Raw genomic sequence first — 15,691 nt, 5'->3', positions numbered from 1 at the left:
TATTATGTCTTGATCAGAGAGTGTGATTCTTGTGTAATGTGATTGATGATTAAAAAGTGAACTTTGAATGACAAAGTGGTGGAATTACGTGAATTACGTGTAACTAAGTTTTATTTGGTTTATATGATATGTATATCTAGTTGTCTTATTTCTCTATTAGTTAGGAATGTGATAACTCACTCCCCGTGTGTTGTTTGTGTTTGGATCCTGTGATGATCTTGAACTTTGTATTCGGGGGAGCAGATGACTAGGTGAATTGCTTTAAGGAATCATGTGCTGAAGGACGTCGGGACACAACGCTCTGTTAGGATGTGGCATTGGAGTATAAGGTTTTATAGACGACCTTGTTTGAACCGAAGTGAATTTATTATTTATTTAGAAAAGTTTTATGATGATGTTAGAAAGGTGAATGTGAGTCTGCTACCCTCTTGAAAAACTTGTATTTAAATATGTTTTAAAAACTTGAATTAAGTTTAATTTTTTTAATTATTTCTTTTATTATTAATACATATATGTGTGGGGTAGAGGGTGTCACATATTTCTTTTATTATTAGTACATATATGTGTGGGGTAGAGGGTGTCACATATATACTATGTTACCCACTATTCATGACCTTGGAATTGCACATAGAAGAAGACCCTTGTCGATGTGAAGCGTAAACATGACCTTGTAAGTCACATTTTGTGTTCCATTTGCCAGTTTAAACCTGAAAAAACGAACAAGAGCCATTGCTACTATTTTCATCTGTCTGTATGCAAAGTCCTTCCCTAAGCAGATTCGAGGTCCAGCCTGCAATGACACCATTAATTAAAACATACATATATAGGGACAAGGGAGAAAATCAACTTACACTACTATAAATTACATCAATTCTTACACTATATTATAAATTTATATAAAATAATTTTATCTTAAAAATTATCATTGAATCAAAAGTTCTTATCATATAATTATATTTTATAAAATCTTATTGTGGACTTTTTTCTAAACCTAGGTAAGAAATTAATCTTGATTATTGTATGTAACTGTTGTTGGTCCAAAGAAATTTTACACATAAAAGAAATTGAATACAAATTCTCTCACTAAATAGATTATTTTCTCAAATATGAATACAACAGGATCTTATACCACTATGTCAATCCTATTTAAATTGGATATATCTCAACCAAATACTTTATTATTAATGAAATATTTTACTTATTAAAAAAATATTATGTTAATCTAAAATTGTTTAGTACCATATTGATGTGCAACAAAATTAATGTAATTAATATATATTTTTAAAATATATAAAAATAATAATCATTTGATTATATAAAACCTATAATTGTTCAATTTTAATAAAATTTCACCCAAACAATAAAATTTATAATTCAATTATAAGATAAGTAAAAATCATGTTCTAAATAAAATAGGATAGTTGATAGTTTAAGTGTTAGTTTATCTTATAGTGGTGTAAATTGATCATTTCTTATATAAGGGATGAAGCAAGCATGTTAATTTAAAGGAGGATATGAAGGTACAAACATGGAAAGCTACGAATTTGAATGGCGATTCAGGTTGGAAAATTCCATTGTTGAGCCATCTTTCAGGACGAAATTCCTCAGCATCTTCACCCCAAATGGAACACATTCGGCCCATACCATAGGCCAAATAGTACACTCCATCCCCCTTTTTCAGTTTGTGGCCATCAGGAAGAATATCATGTGCCTCTGCAGTCCTCCCATCCTTGAATTTAAATCATACACCAAAGATAAGATAATCAGAATCCACATATATAACAAGTAATTGCATCCTAACATAGCAAATTTATGTTAGAGTCACATGAAGTGAAAACCATGTAAAATTATATAGCATTTTGCTTTACAATTTTTTTTTATCGACAAATATTAGTGTGTTAGTTTTGTTAAAAATATTAGTCTATACTGTTATTTATCATAAATCAACTATTTCAAAAACTTGGAGCATGTTTAGATTCTCGTTTTGGGTGCTCCAAACTCAGTCTGACGAGTAAACTCAGTTTCCTGACATGTTTTGTTATCCTCAAAACTCAAAAGTACGTTCTCACTCTTATATTTTTCCTGAAACAAAATTTCCATAAAAGCAAGACCCAGGTTCCTTTTGCAAAATAAAAATTACTCTAGAATTAAGTTTGTCAACTTTAACCCAAACATGCACCTAATCTATCCGGTGAAGAAGACACATTAATGGTTTTATCTCTAACATGTTCCCTCAAACAAGAGCCCTCTGGGCTAGAAGCTGACATGAACATGTAAGGCCAACATTATCTTGTGTTAAATTTCAACTTTTATTAGAAGAATAAGGGAAATAAGAATCAAAACTCTGAGTATTTAGTCATAGAATCTCTGATACCTTGTCAAGAACTAAAACCTAACGTATCATGTAAAGACACATAAATCATTTCATCTCTATCTATTCCAAGCTATCTCTAATCTACAAGTGTTAACTAGAAATGTACATACACACACAAAAATATTTCAGCAAGTAACCGATCTGGGATGATTGAGTTGGCTCAATCTCCCGAAGCAAGAATCAAACCAGATTATACAACTATCAAAAGCACAATTAATTTGGATGATTATGTAACACGTGATAATGGTACTCTAATAAAAATTCTGTAGAGCAAGGAAGAGATAATTCAATATGCTTTTTAGAAAATTTTATAGAAGGTACCGCGGGGACTGCAGGGTAAAGTCTCAAGGTCTCTGTCAATGCTGCATGAAGATAATGCATTCTATCAAGGGTGTCATCTGTTATTTTGGCCACAAACTCTTCTATGTTTGGTTCACTTTCATGGCTACAACTACAACTGACATCTCTCACTTCTTGCACAATCTTTTCCTCTATAAGAGGGTTCTTGCAGAGCATGTAGAAGAACCATGAAAGAGTGTTTGCACTTGTGTCTTTGCCAGCTATCATAAAGTTGAGAATTATATCCCTCAAGTACTGATCAGTCATAGTTTTTTGGTCCTTCTTGCTCTCAATCAAAAACCTTGATAGTATGTCCTCTTTGACATTCTGAAAATCAAAAGCAATCATTTGAATGTCATCAATCATCCTTAATTGTAACAAGTTCTAAAGCAGTAGAAAATTTTAAATTTGGAAGACCAGATGGTTCAAATGCAAGGATATCATGACAAGACTTTTTGGTAAATACCACATTATTTCAGTCCATCTTAATCTGGCTCAGGTCAAAGATTTATATTATTGATGATTTTAATTAAAATGCATTACTATACAAATATTCTATCCAATCACAAATTGTCATGTGCTACTAATGATAACGGTTAAATATGAGTTATTTTTTATAATAAAAATATATTGAAAATATCTTTAAAAATATTTATTTAATAGTTATTTTTGGCTTAAATGATAGGAATTGATATTTTTCTTATTTATGACTTACAGATATAAAAAAGAGGGATTAAAAGCGAAAAAGATCCAGAAAAATATCAAAAATATGAATAAAGAATATTTTTTGCATCAGACTCAAGTCCACAATTATAAAAAAGGAGTCAACACAAGGAAAAAACACCACCATCATCTCGAAGACTCATAGCTCTCTAATGAATACATAGTGTCTCTAATAGAGGAAATCTTTCTTTTTTCATCCCTTCTTTCTAAACCCCTTTTCAAGTATAAGGCCCCTTATGATTGTACACTTCACATTTATCATTTATCAATGCAAAAATGTGTTTACTTTTTTATTATCATTTCTTACTTTTAATTTCATGCATTATTCATCCTTATATCATCTTTGGGGTTAGATGCTAAACAGAGGGTAATCCTTACTAAAAAAAACAAGAAGATTTTGCATGCATCTGTTTTAGGAATTAGTCGCTCGAAAGAGGATAATTTCTAATAGAACTAAAAGGAAGGAGTATCTTAATAAAATCATTGCTAAACATAGAGTGATTGCATTATGCTCATACATGCAAACATCTAGAATTAGAACTTCATGTATTTTATCTATTGAATCTTTGCAAAAATATTTGGGAGATAGATAGATAAGATAGACTTATCATCGTGAGACATCAAGGGAAAGTATTTTAATAGATGTGGATAGAAAAAAAATTCACCAAACTGATAGAGAAAAACTAAAGTAATACATCTTAGGCAAATAAGGCATACTAGGTCTCAACATTATCAGATTTTGAAATTTATCTTTCTTTATTTTCATCTTAATCTTTTATTTTTCTTGTCTTTTACTTTTCTTGTCTTATCTTTTTTATCTTCTATTTTTTATCTTTATCATCTTTTAATTTAAATCTTTTCTCTTTTCTATCTTCTATTTTCATCTTTAAATCTTTTCTTTCAAATCTTTCTCTTATTTCATATTTTTCTTTATTTATTATTATTTCCTTATCTCTTGCTTGTAAATTGGATTTACATCAATTTAAATGCAAACAAAATTCCTGTGAATTCGACAATTGAATTTTTGAGTACTTTATTAGTGATGACAAATTGATGCACTGCCAACAAGTTAACAAATAACTATTTTAAAAATCATATATAAAGTGACTTCAAGAGTAAAAGTCTTTATAGCAACAGTGATGTGATTGAAAATTAAACTCTATAATTAATATGCTAAGCACCACTCAATTTTTATTTACATATGTTATTTATTCAAATGAAACACAAAGATATTGAGGGGGGAACAGAAGCAATTGATCTACTCACATATTCTTGCTGAAGTGCCAATTGTGCCTTTCTGGTCTTAATTACTCCATGGACAAAATCATCTATTATTTTCACGTTTCTCTTAAGGGTAGCTTCACAACCAATGTTAAGAAACCTCTTGAGCTTCCAGAAAGGATCAACATAGCGCCAATAAATCAAAGCATTTGACTCATCAAAGGCCTTCATGAACTCACTACCCTCTTTGCTCGATCCATCCAAGCAATTCAATTCTGTTCCAAACCCAACTTTGAATATGGAGTCCAGAGTGCATCTCATTAGTATGTCCTAGAAAAATAACAAAATGTTTGCATCTACATCACTTCTTTCAACTGAAAGATTATATGATAGTAACTGAAAAGAAAATTTGTTCAAATAACTCCTAATTCTAACCGATCTAATGTTAGCATTGTTTAACATACATATTTCTTTGGTCCACTTTTCTTATTGATGAAAGAATAAGCTATGAAATACTAGCTTAAAATTGATCATTGATGATCGTTCAAACAAAACCATGATCAAAACAAGCTTACTTAATAAGACTAAGCTGAAGAAGAGTAGAAGACACCTGAATGGTTTTATTGGAGAAACTAAAATGCATAAGTTGATTTTAGTTCACGGGTGAAACTTAATTCATTTTACCTTCTTATTCTCTTATCTGATAAGTGCATGTGAAAAAGTTTATCCAAACAGAATTCAAAACAAAAATTTCAATCCTTCCACAATCATATACTATGTGTTCTAGGAAAATACAACCACTCACTTGCATATCAAAAACCTGACCCTGATGGGAAAATTCTGAGATAACCCTGACCAACTTAGCAGCATTCCTTCTAAAGACAGAACAACTGAAATCTCTAAGAACCCTTGTGGAGAATTCAAAACTTGCAAGCTTCCTTTGCTGCCTCCACTTGTCACCATCAACAGCAAAAATTCCCTCACCAAAAAGATCAGTCACAATATCCTGGTTATACTTGCCTTTTGAGTACTTATCAAAGTTGGTTTTCAGTATGTGTTCGATATTTCGCGGGTCTGCGGTGTACAACTCGCTTTGATCCGGAGCCAGTAGCCGAAAAGTTGGATTAGTTTTGGCCACTTGAGCATGGTAGTCATGGAGTGTGTTGAAGTATAATAGCTGGTTAAACACTGTGCCTTTTACTGGAGCATAATCAGGGTCCCCTATTGATTTTCCTATAATTATGGTTAACATGATGAAACAAAAGACTAGGAAGATACCCAGAAAAGAAAAGGCTATCAAACTCAACAGGGTGTGCAAAAAATCCATCTTTGTGTGTGCCTTGTTTCTCTTCAGAGGTTTTGATCAAAGAAAAGGTGGAGTTACTGTGTTGGTAGTTGGTACAGCTCCAACACCAAAAGACAAACATTGAAGACAAAGTCAATGACCTCTTATTAGAGGTCAACACGGGGCTTCCTATACTTGTGTTCTGTCTCAACCCTGTAGTTTTGGTTCTTTGAATTTTACTGTAATCCTTTCTAACACAATTTTTCTCTATTAGTTTTATAAACCCTCTGATTACTGAATTCCATATTTCTCTATTTTTAATTCACTTTGTTATCATTGTAAATGCTGATCTAGGAGATAGGTCCGCACAAGGGTTTAATATTGCAATGACAATCACAATAATAATGAAAAACAAAAGTGTGGTAAAATCATTAACCTCACTAAACCCACAACACATGATATGGGCCTTGTTTTTTAGAGTTTGTTTGATTTGCAGTTTTTTAGTCCGGTCTGTCGGGTTAACCGGGTTTATCAATGGGGGCACAGGTTTTTTTTAAACCTGCATAATATATATATATATATATATATATGGGTTAGTTTAGTACAAATAAACATAATAAAAAATAGGGTAAGTGAAGAGACTAAGTGGCCCAAACTTTGGATTTAGACTCGACACTTGGCAAATTAAGTACTTTCTTTATAGTTGGTTGAATAATGTATTGATTTAGCATAGATTGATTAGTGCTTGAGTGTTGATTAAGTAAAGATGATGTAGAGAAATGATTTTCAAGTGGTTTAAGAAGATGCAAATTATGTTTGTATTTTGGACATTTTTTATTTCAGTTCTTCCATAATAATTAAAAAAAATTGAATTATGAATACAAGAATCTAAATTTAAAAAGTAGTTATAGTATTTAAAGAATCTTTTTTCATAATCTTATTTTCAGTTATTAATTTTTTTTTACGAAGTTCAATATTAATAAGAGTAGTAAATATTTATTAGTTTGATTTTCTTTTATTAGACAATTCACATTGTTTTTTAAAATGGGTCCAAATTTAGATTTTTAATTTATTTTATTTTTTTGGATAATGCGGACTAGTCCGTTTAGCTTGCAAGTTAAGCAGCGCGGGTGCAAGTTTGCTAAAAAAGAATCCATTTGAATTGAAGGTTTCATGGGTTACAAATTTGGTCACATGCCCAACTCTAGTGCTAACAAAACCATAATTAAATTGATAATGGCTTGGTTTCAGGGTCGTCTTAAGATTGCAGACTTTGGTTGGTCTCTACAGTCTAGAAGCAAAAGGCATACTATGTGTGGAACCTTGGATTATTTAGCACCCGAAATGGTTGAAAATAAAGCTCACGATCAGTGGCGGATCCAAGACCTTAAGTTAGTGGAGATAAATTATAAAATAATAAAATTAGTAGGATCAATTATATAAATATAGATAAAATAAAATATAAAAATATAAGATTTTATTTATAAATTTGATGAATTTTAAAAAATGAGGGGATGCAAGTGCATACCCTCACTCACATGTAGGTCTGCCACTGTTCATGATTATGCAATTGATAACTGGACTCTGGGTATCCTTTGCTATGAGTTACTTTATGGTGCTCCTCCATTTGAGGTTGAGAGTCAAGTTGATACCTTAAAAGGTATGGAAGCTCATGAGACTTCTATATAGTGTGTAGTTTATCATCATAAATTAAATGTCACTTTTGCAATGCATATGCAATGTATTTTATATTTGTGCAGGATAATGAAAGTTGACCTATGTTTCCCTTCTACTCCTAATGTTTCTTTAGAAGCCAAAAATCTTATTAGTCGAGTAAGTTCTTATCTATATATTTAAATTTTATATCCAGGCAAAAGCATGATGATGTGAATCTTATTAGTCGAGTAAGTTCTTATTTTGATACAGGTTACAGAGATTTGGATGACGCCACTTCCAGTGAAGGAAGATAAGTCAGGGTAGACGCCACTTCTGGTGAAGGAAGATAAGTTCGGGTAGACGCCACAAGGATTACCTTGATAAGTCTGAGGTTGGTTCAACAAGGAACCCAGAGAGAAACTCTCACCCAATTTTATCAAATGCCAAAAGTCTCTTTATTGAAAACAAAAACCAATACTTATAGTGTATCTGAACAAAAAGATAAAAATAGACATGAGCCTTCTAAACAGTTTGGGCCAAAATTACAATAAATAAAAATTATAACTAAAAGCATATTTAACTTGAGCCTTCAAATTAGTTTGGGCCTTCAGCAATAATTAATAGTCTTGATAGTGTCTCTGCCTCTGGGTCTTCATCCTTCTCCACTTGGGGGTTTTGTCCTTCTCCAGTTGGGCCTTCGTCCTTCTTCACTTGGGCCTTTAGCCTGTATTTGACCAGTTTCATGATTCTCATCGTTCCCTTCTTCTTGGAAAACATTTGCCCTCAAATGTCTAAGATCATCACCGGATTCAAGTACCACTTCCTTCCTTTTCTTGTTGGCTTGCTTGGCATAACTTTCATTCTTCTTTGCAATTTGCACCTTCACTTGGTCATACAATCTTTTCACATACTCAACTTTGGCATGTGCATCCTTACGTTGAGTCTCTTGGGGATTGCTTTTATAAGTTGGCCTGTTAGGCAATGAAGCTCCGGGAAGGAGATCAACTTGATGTTCTATGCCTCTTGAAGGTGGCAGTCCATGAGGAATCTCCTTAGGAAAGACATTTTTAAATTCCTGCAATAAGGGTTGAACACTAGGAGAAATAGAAATAGTAAACTCATTAGAATTATCAATAGAAATTTTACTGTCTTTGCAATACTGTAGATAGAGTGGTTCATGATCAAGTAACACTTTCCTCACTTCACTCGCCTCTGCAAAATAATTAAATTTTCTCTTATGTGTATCACTCTCTCTCTTATGTGTATCACTCTTTCCCTCGGGTGTATCACTCTTCTTTTTCCTATTCCTCTGTGGTGTCTCACTATTTTCTTTCTCTTGTTCTCTCTTTTCTCTCATTCTGATTTGGTCATCACACACTTCTCTAAGGGATAGAGGTTTAAGAGTAAACAAGGAAGATTTGACTATTCGCCTGTAGAGCTCTTCTTTGTTACGATTCAACAAACGTTGCATTTGTGTAGTCATCGCGTCCAGTAATAAGTGCTGAGATCCATCCAGTTGATGATATACACCACCATTGTCACCAGCTCCTACCATGATTAAGGAACAAAGAATTTTGCAGTAATTTAAAAAAAAAAAGATTCAGGACCTCACCACACTCTACTCACGTGTTTCTCTCTTTGATGGTAGTTCACTCGTGTTTGATGCTTTCAATATATAGGCTTTTGTGTAATGTATTCCATCTTGCCTTTTACCACTCGTGTTCCCTCTTAAGTTCCTGTATCAAGAGCTGAAGCTCTAATACCAGATGATGTGAACCTTATGGGGCGGATCGTTTGATACAAGCTATGGAGTTCCGGATGACGCCACTTCCAGCGAAGGAAGATAAGTCAAGGTAAAGGAAGATAAGTCAGGGTAGACGCCACTTCTGGTAAAGGAAGATAAGTTCGGGTAAACGCCACAAGGATTACCTTGATAAGTCTGATAATTGGTTCAACAAGGAACCCAGAGAGAAACTCTCACCAAATTTTATCAAATGACAAAAGTTTTTTTTTATTCAAAACAAAAACCAATGCTGATAGTGTATATGAACAAAAAGATAAAAATAGACATGGGTCTTCTAAACAGTTTGGGCCAAAATTACAATAAATAAAAATTATAACTAAAAACGTATTTAACTTGGGCCTTCAAATTAGTTTGGGCTTTCAGCAACAATTAATAGTCTTGATAGTGTCTCTGCCTCTGGGTCTTCATCCTTCTCCACTTGGGGGCTTTGTCCTTCTCCACTTGGACCTTCGTCCTTCTCCACTTGGGCCTTTAGCCTGTATTTGGCCAGTTTCTTGATTCTCATCACATATCCTTTCAGAGAACAGATTTGGTCCTTCTTCTTACTACAAACTGTAAATTGATGCAGCTGCTGGTAAAAGACTCTTCACGAAGGCTCTCACTTCAGAGGATAATGAAGCATCCTTGGATATCCAAGAATGCAGATCCCAAGGGTGTCTGCAACTAGTGTAAACGTTTTCTAGAGGGATTAGAGCTGAATTTTAAATCTGATATTGCAATGTAATGAAATATTTTTTGTGATTTTCAGAATTCTAGTCTATTATCAACTTGAACGACACTGTCCATTGCTATGGGGATTAGGAAGGTTACGAATGTGCAGAATCGTTAGTGGCTTTAAGAATTCTTTGTTGTGGTGACAATATTGTATATACAGAATCATATTTGTACATTAAGAGTTTCAAAATTAATTTCATATCATAGCACGTGACATTCTATATGGTTGAAAAGGTATAAAGATATTCCATGAGTTTCATAGGCAGGATTGAATTTTTTTTCCTTTTTTCCTTTTTCCCTTAGGGGTGTCAGATTGGCCAAATTTAAATATTAAAGTAGTACTACGTATTTTCGCCACACTTTTTATTCTTATTTTTTCATTCTATCTCTTTTTATCATATTATTATATATTTTTAACTAAATTGCAATTTTGAACTTTCTATAATTTTAAATTTGTAATTTTGTTCTTTTTATTTTTAAATCAAGACATTTAATCTTCTTATTTTTTAAAATAAGCAATTTTGGTTATTTTGTTAATTAACTATTAGTTAATCGTTAAATGTTGACATGGATGTGACATATTGGTATTATATAAAGTTTATGTAAATTGTTTACATGATGTTTATATGAAAAAAGATTAAATGAAATGAAAAATAAAAAGTGTCTTATGATGCTTATGTTTTCATGACTCTTTATTTATAGACAAGACAATAAACTTATATTAATATTATTTTTTATGTATTATTAGTAAAAAAATTATTAATTTTTTTTCAAATTATCAAAAATTAGAAATTAAAAATATTTAATATATAAATATTTTAAATTTTATTTTATATCATTTTATATGTTTTTATTTGGAATAGTTTATATTTTTTTTATCAGTTTACAATTAAGTTTTATAAATTAATATCTAAATTATTTACATAATTTTTTTATAAATTGATTTTAATATACATATTATTTTTACTCTAATTATTTATGTAAAATTATTCATAGATAAAGCAATAAAATATTTGCTTTAATTATATTAACATTATTTTTTATGTATAATTAGTCAAGAGTTATTAATTATTTTAGAATTTTCAAATTTTATAAATTAAAAAATATTTATTATTAAATCTTTTAATTTTACATGAATAATTAGAGTAAAATAATTTGTATATTAAAATCAATTTAAAAAATTATGTAAATAATTTTCATATTAACTTATGAAATTTAATTATAAATTGGTGAAATAAAAATAAAATGTATAAATTATTCAAAATAAAAACATATAAAATTAAATTAAATAAAATTAAAAAGACTTATATATTAAATATTTTTCAATTTATAAATTTTGATAATTTAAAAAAATTAAAAACTCTTTATTAATGATATATAGAAAATAATATTAATATATTTAACAAAACAAAAAAAATGTATTAGTGGTTTATTTCCTTATATATAAATAAAAGGTGATGAGTTGAAATTTTATTAAGATATTTTTTATTTTTCACTTTATTTAATTTTTTTTTCCCCATAAATGTCATGTTTACTTATTTTAAAAAATAGGAAGATCAAAGTTAAAATTTAGCGCCTATATTTTTATCTTTTCTTATTCAATTTTGAATTTGATTTATTATTTAAATTTTGTTTAAAATTTCAAATTTTTAATCTTGATACAATATTGAATTTAAGATATCTTTTATTAGATAAACTGAACTTTGAGATAAAGAGATATTACTTTCCTAACACAACGCTATTTCGTACGAATTTATTGTATATAATCTTAAAAAATCTTACTCTAAATTTGTTTTTTAAATTTTGACGCGACACATTAATATATTGAAATAGATACAATCCAAAACACTTAGTTAAGATATAATTTTTCTATTATATCATTAAATACTATAAGAGATATATTAGATACTAACATATATAATCAAAAGTTAATTATCAGATAAAGATTTTCATAACCTACCATATATTAAAATAGATACAACCGAAATTATTTAGATTCAAAAAGATATTATCTTTTTATATTTTTTATATCATTAAATGCTAGTAGAGATATATTAGATACAATCAAAATTGATTAGATAAAGATTTTTCTTACTATCAACAGAAATCCTATCATATATTGAAAAGGACATTTAGATTCAAATTAAGAAAGTGATAGCAAAAGTTGTCATCATTAAGTTCTCAGAGATAATAGATAGAGAAATTAACAAATAAAGATAAAGATTTGTTATCGAAAAAGAATTTCAAGCGCACCTAAATCACATTCACATATATAAATATATCCTCCGTTGATAGTTGTTGTATTCTTTGGTTCCAAATATTTGTCATTAGAATGGCGCCATTGTCACATGACGAATTGCTTGAGATATTCTCTCGATTACCAGCAAAAGCCATCTACAGGTTCACGTCCACCAGCAAGTCATTCTCAAAGTTACCAAAGGAAACATATTTTGCATCGAAACAGACACAAAACTCATTGCTAAGGGATGACACATGTTTCTTCATTCAACCATACATCACTCAGTCATACAATGTCCATGTTGAATTCCACCCTTTACCTGGGGAGGAGCTCTCATCTGGGGTGCCTCAATCCTCTCTCGAATTCTTGTCTAACTCGGCCAAGATTTTGAGTTCTAGCAATGGCTTGATTCTTTGTCGCGCCACCGGCGAGAATGAAGTGAAGCTGCTCATTACCAACCCAGCAACACAATCCTGGTTGCCTATTCCCACCCCTGATGAGTATAAACAAAATGGTACAAGTATTGGTGCTGTTGATCTCAAGATTGTTCTTGAATGTGATGACAAAGATGATTACTTGGTGTATCTTTTTTATGACAACTTAGTTGATTGGTCTTCTTCAAATTTGGATTGCAAAGTTTATCATTCCAATGAAGGAGTGTGGAAATCAAAGCAAGAAAGATTTTTTACTGGCAGTAGGAAACTGAAATTTGACATGCCTGTTCATCACAGAGGAGCTGTTCACTTCATCTCAGATTGTTTTCCTTCCTGGAACAAAAAAAGTCCTTATTTCAGGCCATACATTATGTCATACAATTTTGAGAGTGGAAATTCAAGAATGCTGAGAGTGCCTAAAGAAGCAAGAAAGGGTCTCATGACTTGACTTGTGACATGGGGATTTTCAAATGGGGAAAAGCCACTGATCCAAATCAATCAATTTGTTTGGTGAGGCTGAGGAAGCATGTGTTCACCATATGGACTTTGACACACTATGAGACAAGTGAGTGGAGAAGGGTTTTGAAGATAAGAGTGAAAGCAATGGTGAAGGATCATCCTATTATAAGAGTAAAGGGCTATGCAGTTTTGAATGGTGATCTTTTGGTCTTTGCCACTGAGAAGAAGGTCTATGGCTGTGGTTTGAATGATATGAGGATTCAGGAAATCTGTGATCATGAATTTGACTTCAATGTTCTTCGCTTCACTTCATACAAGGACACTTTGCGCACATTTGGTACTGGTGCTGGAACTTTGCCTCTTTCTCTGCACACGTGTGGTACTAGAGCTGGAACTTTGCCTCTTCCTTCACACAAGCAGTGTTGGTAGTTTATAGTATTTTGTTAATTTTACTTTTGTTGCATTTGAGGGACAATATGCAGACATAATGTGACTTTTGTTAGTTTATATGCTTTTAATTTGTTGCTTTACATGTTTCAATCCATGTCAATTCAATATAAAATTACATAATACGGTTTCTGTTTCCATGCTTGACTCATTTACCAAATTTTATGGAAGTTGTGATAAAGGTCATATATTTTATGGCTTTGAGGATCTTGGCAATAGCATTCTTTTTTCTTTTGGTGAGCCACTGTCATGCCTTAAAAATGGAAATATAAGTTCCTTGCCCAATTTGCATAATTAAACGTCATCACATTATAGCAAAAAAGAGTTAGAGAATATAGCTACCTTCATATAAGATATTTATACACACAAAAAGTCAAAAAGTAAGGCAAAATTCAGCAAGACTTACTGGTATTATGTGTCTTCTGTACTAAAATGAATGAAATTTTCACCCTATATTTTAACTTCAAAGTATTGCAAATATACCACAAAATTTTACGTGAAATCAGGTCTCCTAATTTGTGTATTCTATTTCTATTTCTATGTATTTTTTTAGCAAAAAAGAGCAAAGGTCGAGAGAAGTAGGAATTGACATTCCAATTATGTTGGCACTCCAATTCAAACCGCCCAGTTAAAAGAATCCAACTTAAATATATATATACATAAAGATAGAAAGTAAAACAATTGGGGACCAAACCAAACTTAAAGGAGAACAACTTCCAAAAATCTATAAAAGGGATGCACTTTTCTATAACATAAACTTTCTTTAGTTTACTGTTTCAGCCTTATGGCAATTGACCAGTATCAAATGATTCCTCACTGACTAGTGTTAGTACTCAACTTCTTTCTATCGATACCAAAGTGATATTAGTATTGGAGGGAGATTGGTAAAATAATTGATGCTCTGCCAACTATCTGTTAACTTTTTCTTCCATGGCCTTAAATATGTATCTAAATAAAGCATTTTGGGATGAACAATAACTGCCACGGATGATTTGGATGAAAAAGTGGTCCACTTTAGGATAAAATCACAACTTTTAGGAAAATGTTTGATAAGCATCTAATATAATATCTAACACGTAGATAAAAAGTAAAAAAAAGAGAAAAAAAAATAAGCATTATAAATTTTATAATGTGATAGGAAAAAATAGATAAAGAGAAATTAAAAATGGTGATAAGGTGCTTAGAATAAAAGGTGATTTAAGTGTTATTACTCCAATGATGGATTCCATTTAAACCGGAAATTAAATCGTTTGTGCCTATAAATTTTTACATTAGATATCCTGTACAAAAGTTTAATTCAGATTGTTGAGTAACTTTTGATGGGTCTCTTCTTTCTTATCATATAATATTTAAGAATACTTATTATTTTTTTAATGCTTGAACTTGAGTTTTTAACTTATTTTTTTAATGAGTCTCATTTTGTCTTTTCATTCAAACAAGATCCTTTTTTTTTTACGTGAACAAGATCCTTATTCTAACTTGGAATTTTATTTATTTATTTAATATTCAGGCAACATTGGTTATAGTTACTTATATAAGCTATAGGAACTCATTTATTCTATTGATATTTTGGTCTTTAAAAAAAAGTTGCTTAACTTTGAAAACCTACGCAAGCAATTGTACAGAAATTGTTTCTCGTGCAAAAGTTTTTATAATTTGAAATTTAATGATAATGTAAAAGACTTTGTTACAATCCATCCATATATTATTTATTCTCTTCAAAATTCTAAATAATTATAATAATAGAAATTTATAATTTTGTTAGAAAACAATTATCATTTGCGAGAATGTCTCTCAACCATCAACCTAGAAATAAAAAACGCTATTAGTATTATTTTTTCGGACATGGACAATATTTAACAATTTCTTAAAAAAAAAACTCGTAACAATGTCAGTACTCAGAATATTGTATTTCTATATTCACTTTTTCAAGACTGAAAGTTTAAATAGTTATTCCCTCTTTTTCTATATAAAACACTCAAGAAAAATATTAGTG

The 15,691-nt window shown here is 30.8% G+C and overlaps 2 protein-coding genes across 2 annotated transcripts; one reads left to right on the top strand and one right to left on the bottom strand.

The window, feature by feature from the left end:
- Nucleotides 1–212: 212 nt before the first annotated feature.
- On the bottom strand, nucleotides 213–6,172 carry LOC100792128 (cytochrome P450 704C1). The gene is made up of 5 exons (XM_006576330.4): nucleotides 5,463–6,172; nucleotides 4,703–4,987; nucleotides 2,696–3,040; nucleotides 1,529–1,729; nucleotides 213–790 (listed from the first exon to the last, which is right to left on the bottom strand). Exons 1-5 carry the CDS (start codon nucleotides 5,982–5,984, stop codon nucleotides 608–610), a joined length of 1,536 nt encoding a protein of 511 aa, XP_006576393.1. The 5' UTR covers nucleotides 5,985–6,172; the 3' UTR covers nucleotides 213–607.
- Nucleotides 6,173–12,448: 6,276 nt separating this feature from the next.
- On the top strand, nucleotides 12,449–13,237 carry LOC102666853 (F-box protein At5g49610). The gene has a single exon (XM_006577327.1). The coding sequence runs from the start codon at nucleotides 12,449–12,451 to the stop codon at nucleotides 13,235–13,237; it is 789 nt and encodes a 262-aa protein (XP_006577390.1).
- The last annotated feature ends 2,454 nt before the right edge of the window (nucleotides 13,238–15,691 follow it).

This window comes from Glycine max, chromosome 3, assembly GCF_000004515.6.
Source record: "Glycine max cultivar Williams 82 chromosome 3, Glycine_max_v4.0, whole genome shotgun sequence".
NCBI lineage: Eukaryota > Viridiplantae > Streptophyta > Magnoliopsida > Fabales > Fabaceae > Glycine > Glycine max.
This window is presented reverse-complemented; position numbering and strand designations above follow the sequence as displayed.

Coding starts and splice junctions, on each gene's coding strand:
- LOC100792128 (XM_006576330.4), bottom strand. CDS start 5,984: ATGGATTTTTTGCACACCCTGTTGAGTTTGATAGCCTTTTCTTTTCTG. Junction 1,730..2,695: donor TTTACCCTGCAGTCCCCGCG/GTACCTTCTATA, acceptor TTTAAATTCAAG/GATGGGAGGACTGCAGAGGC. Junction 791..1,528: donor TCAAATTCGTAGCTTTCCAT/GTTTGTACCTTC, acceptor GTGTCATTGCAG/GCTGGACCTCGAATCTGCTT.
- LOC102666853 (XM_006577327.1), top strand. CDS start 12,449: ATGGCGCCATTGTCACATGACGAATTGCTTGAGATATTCTCTCGATTA.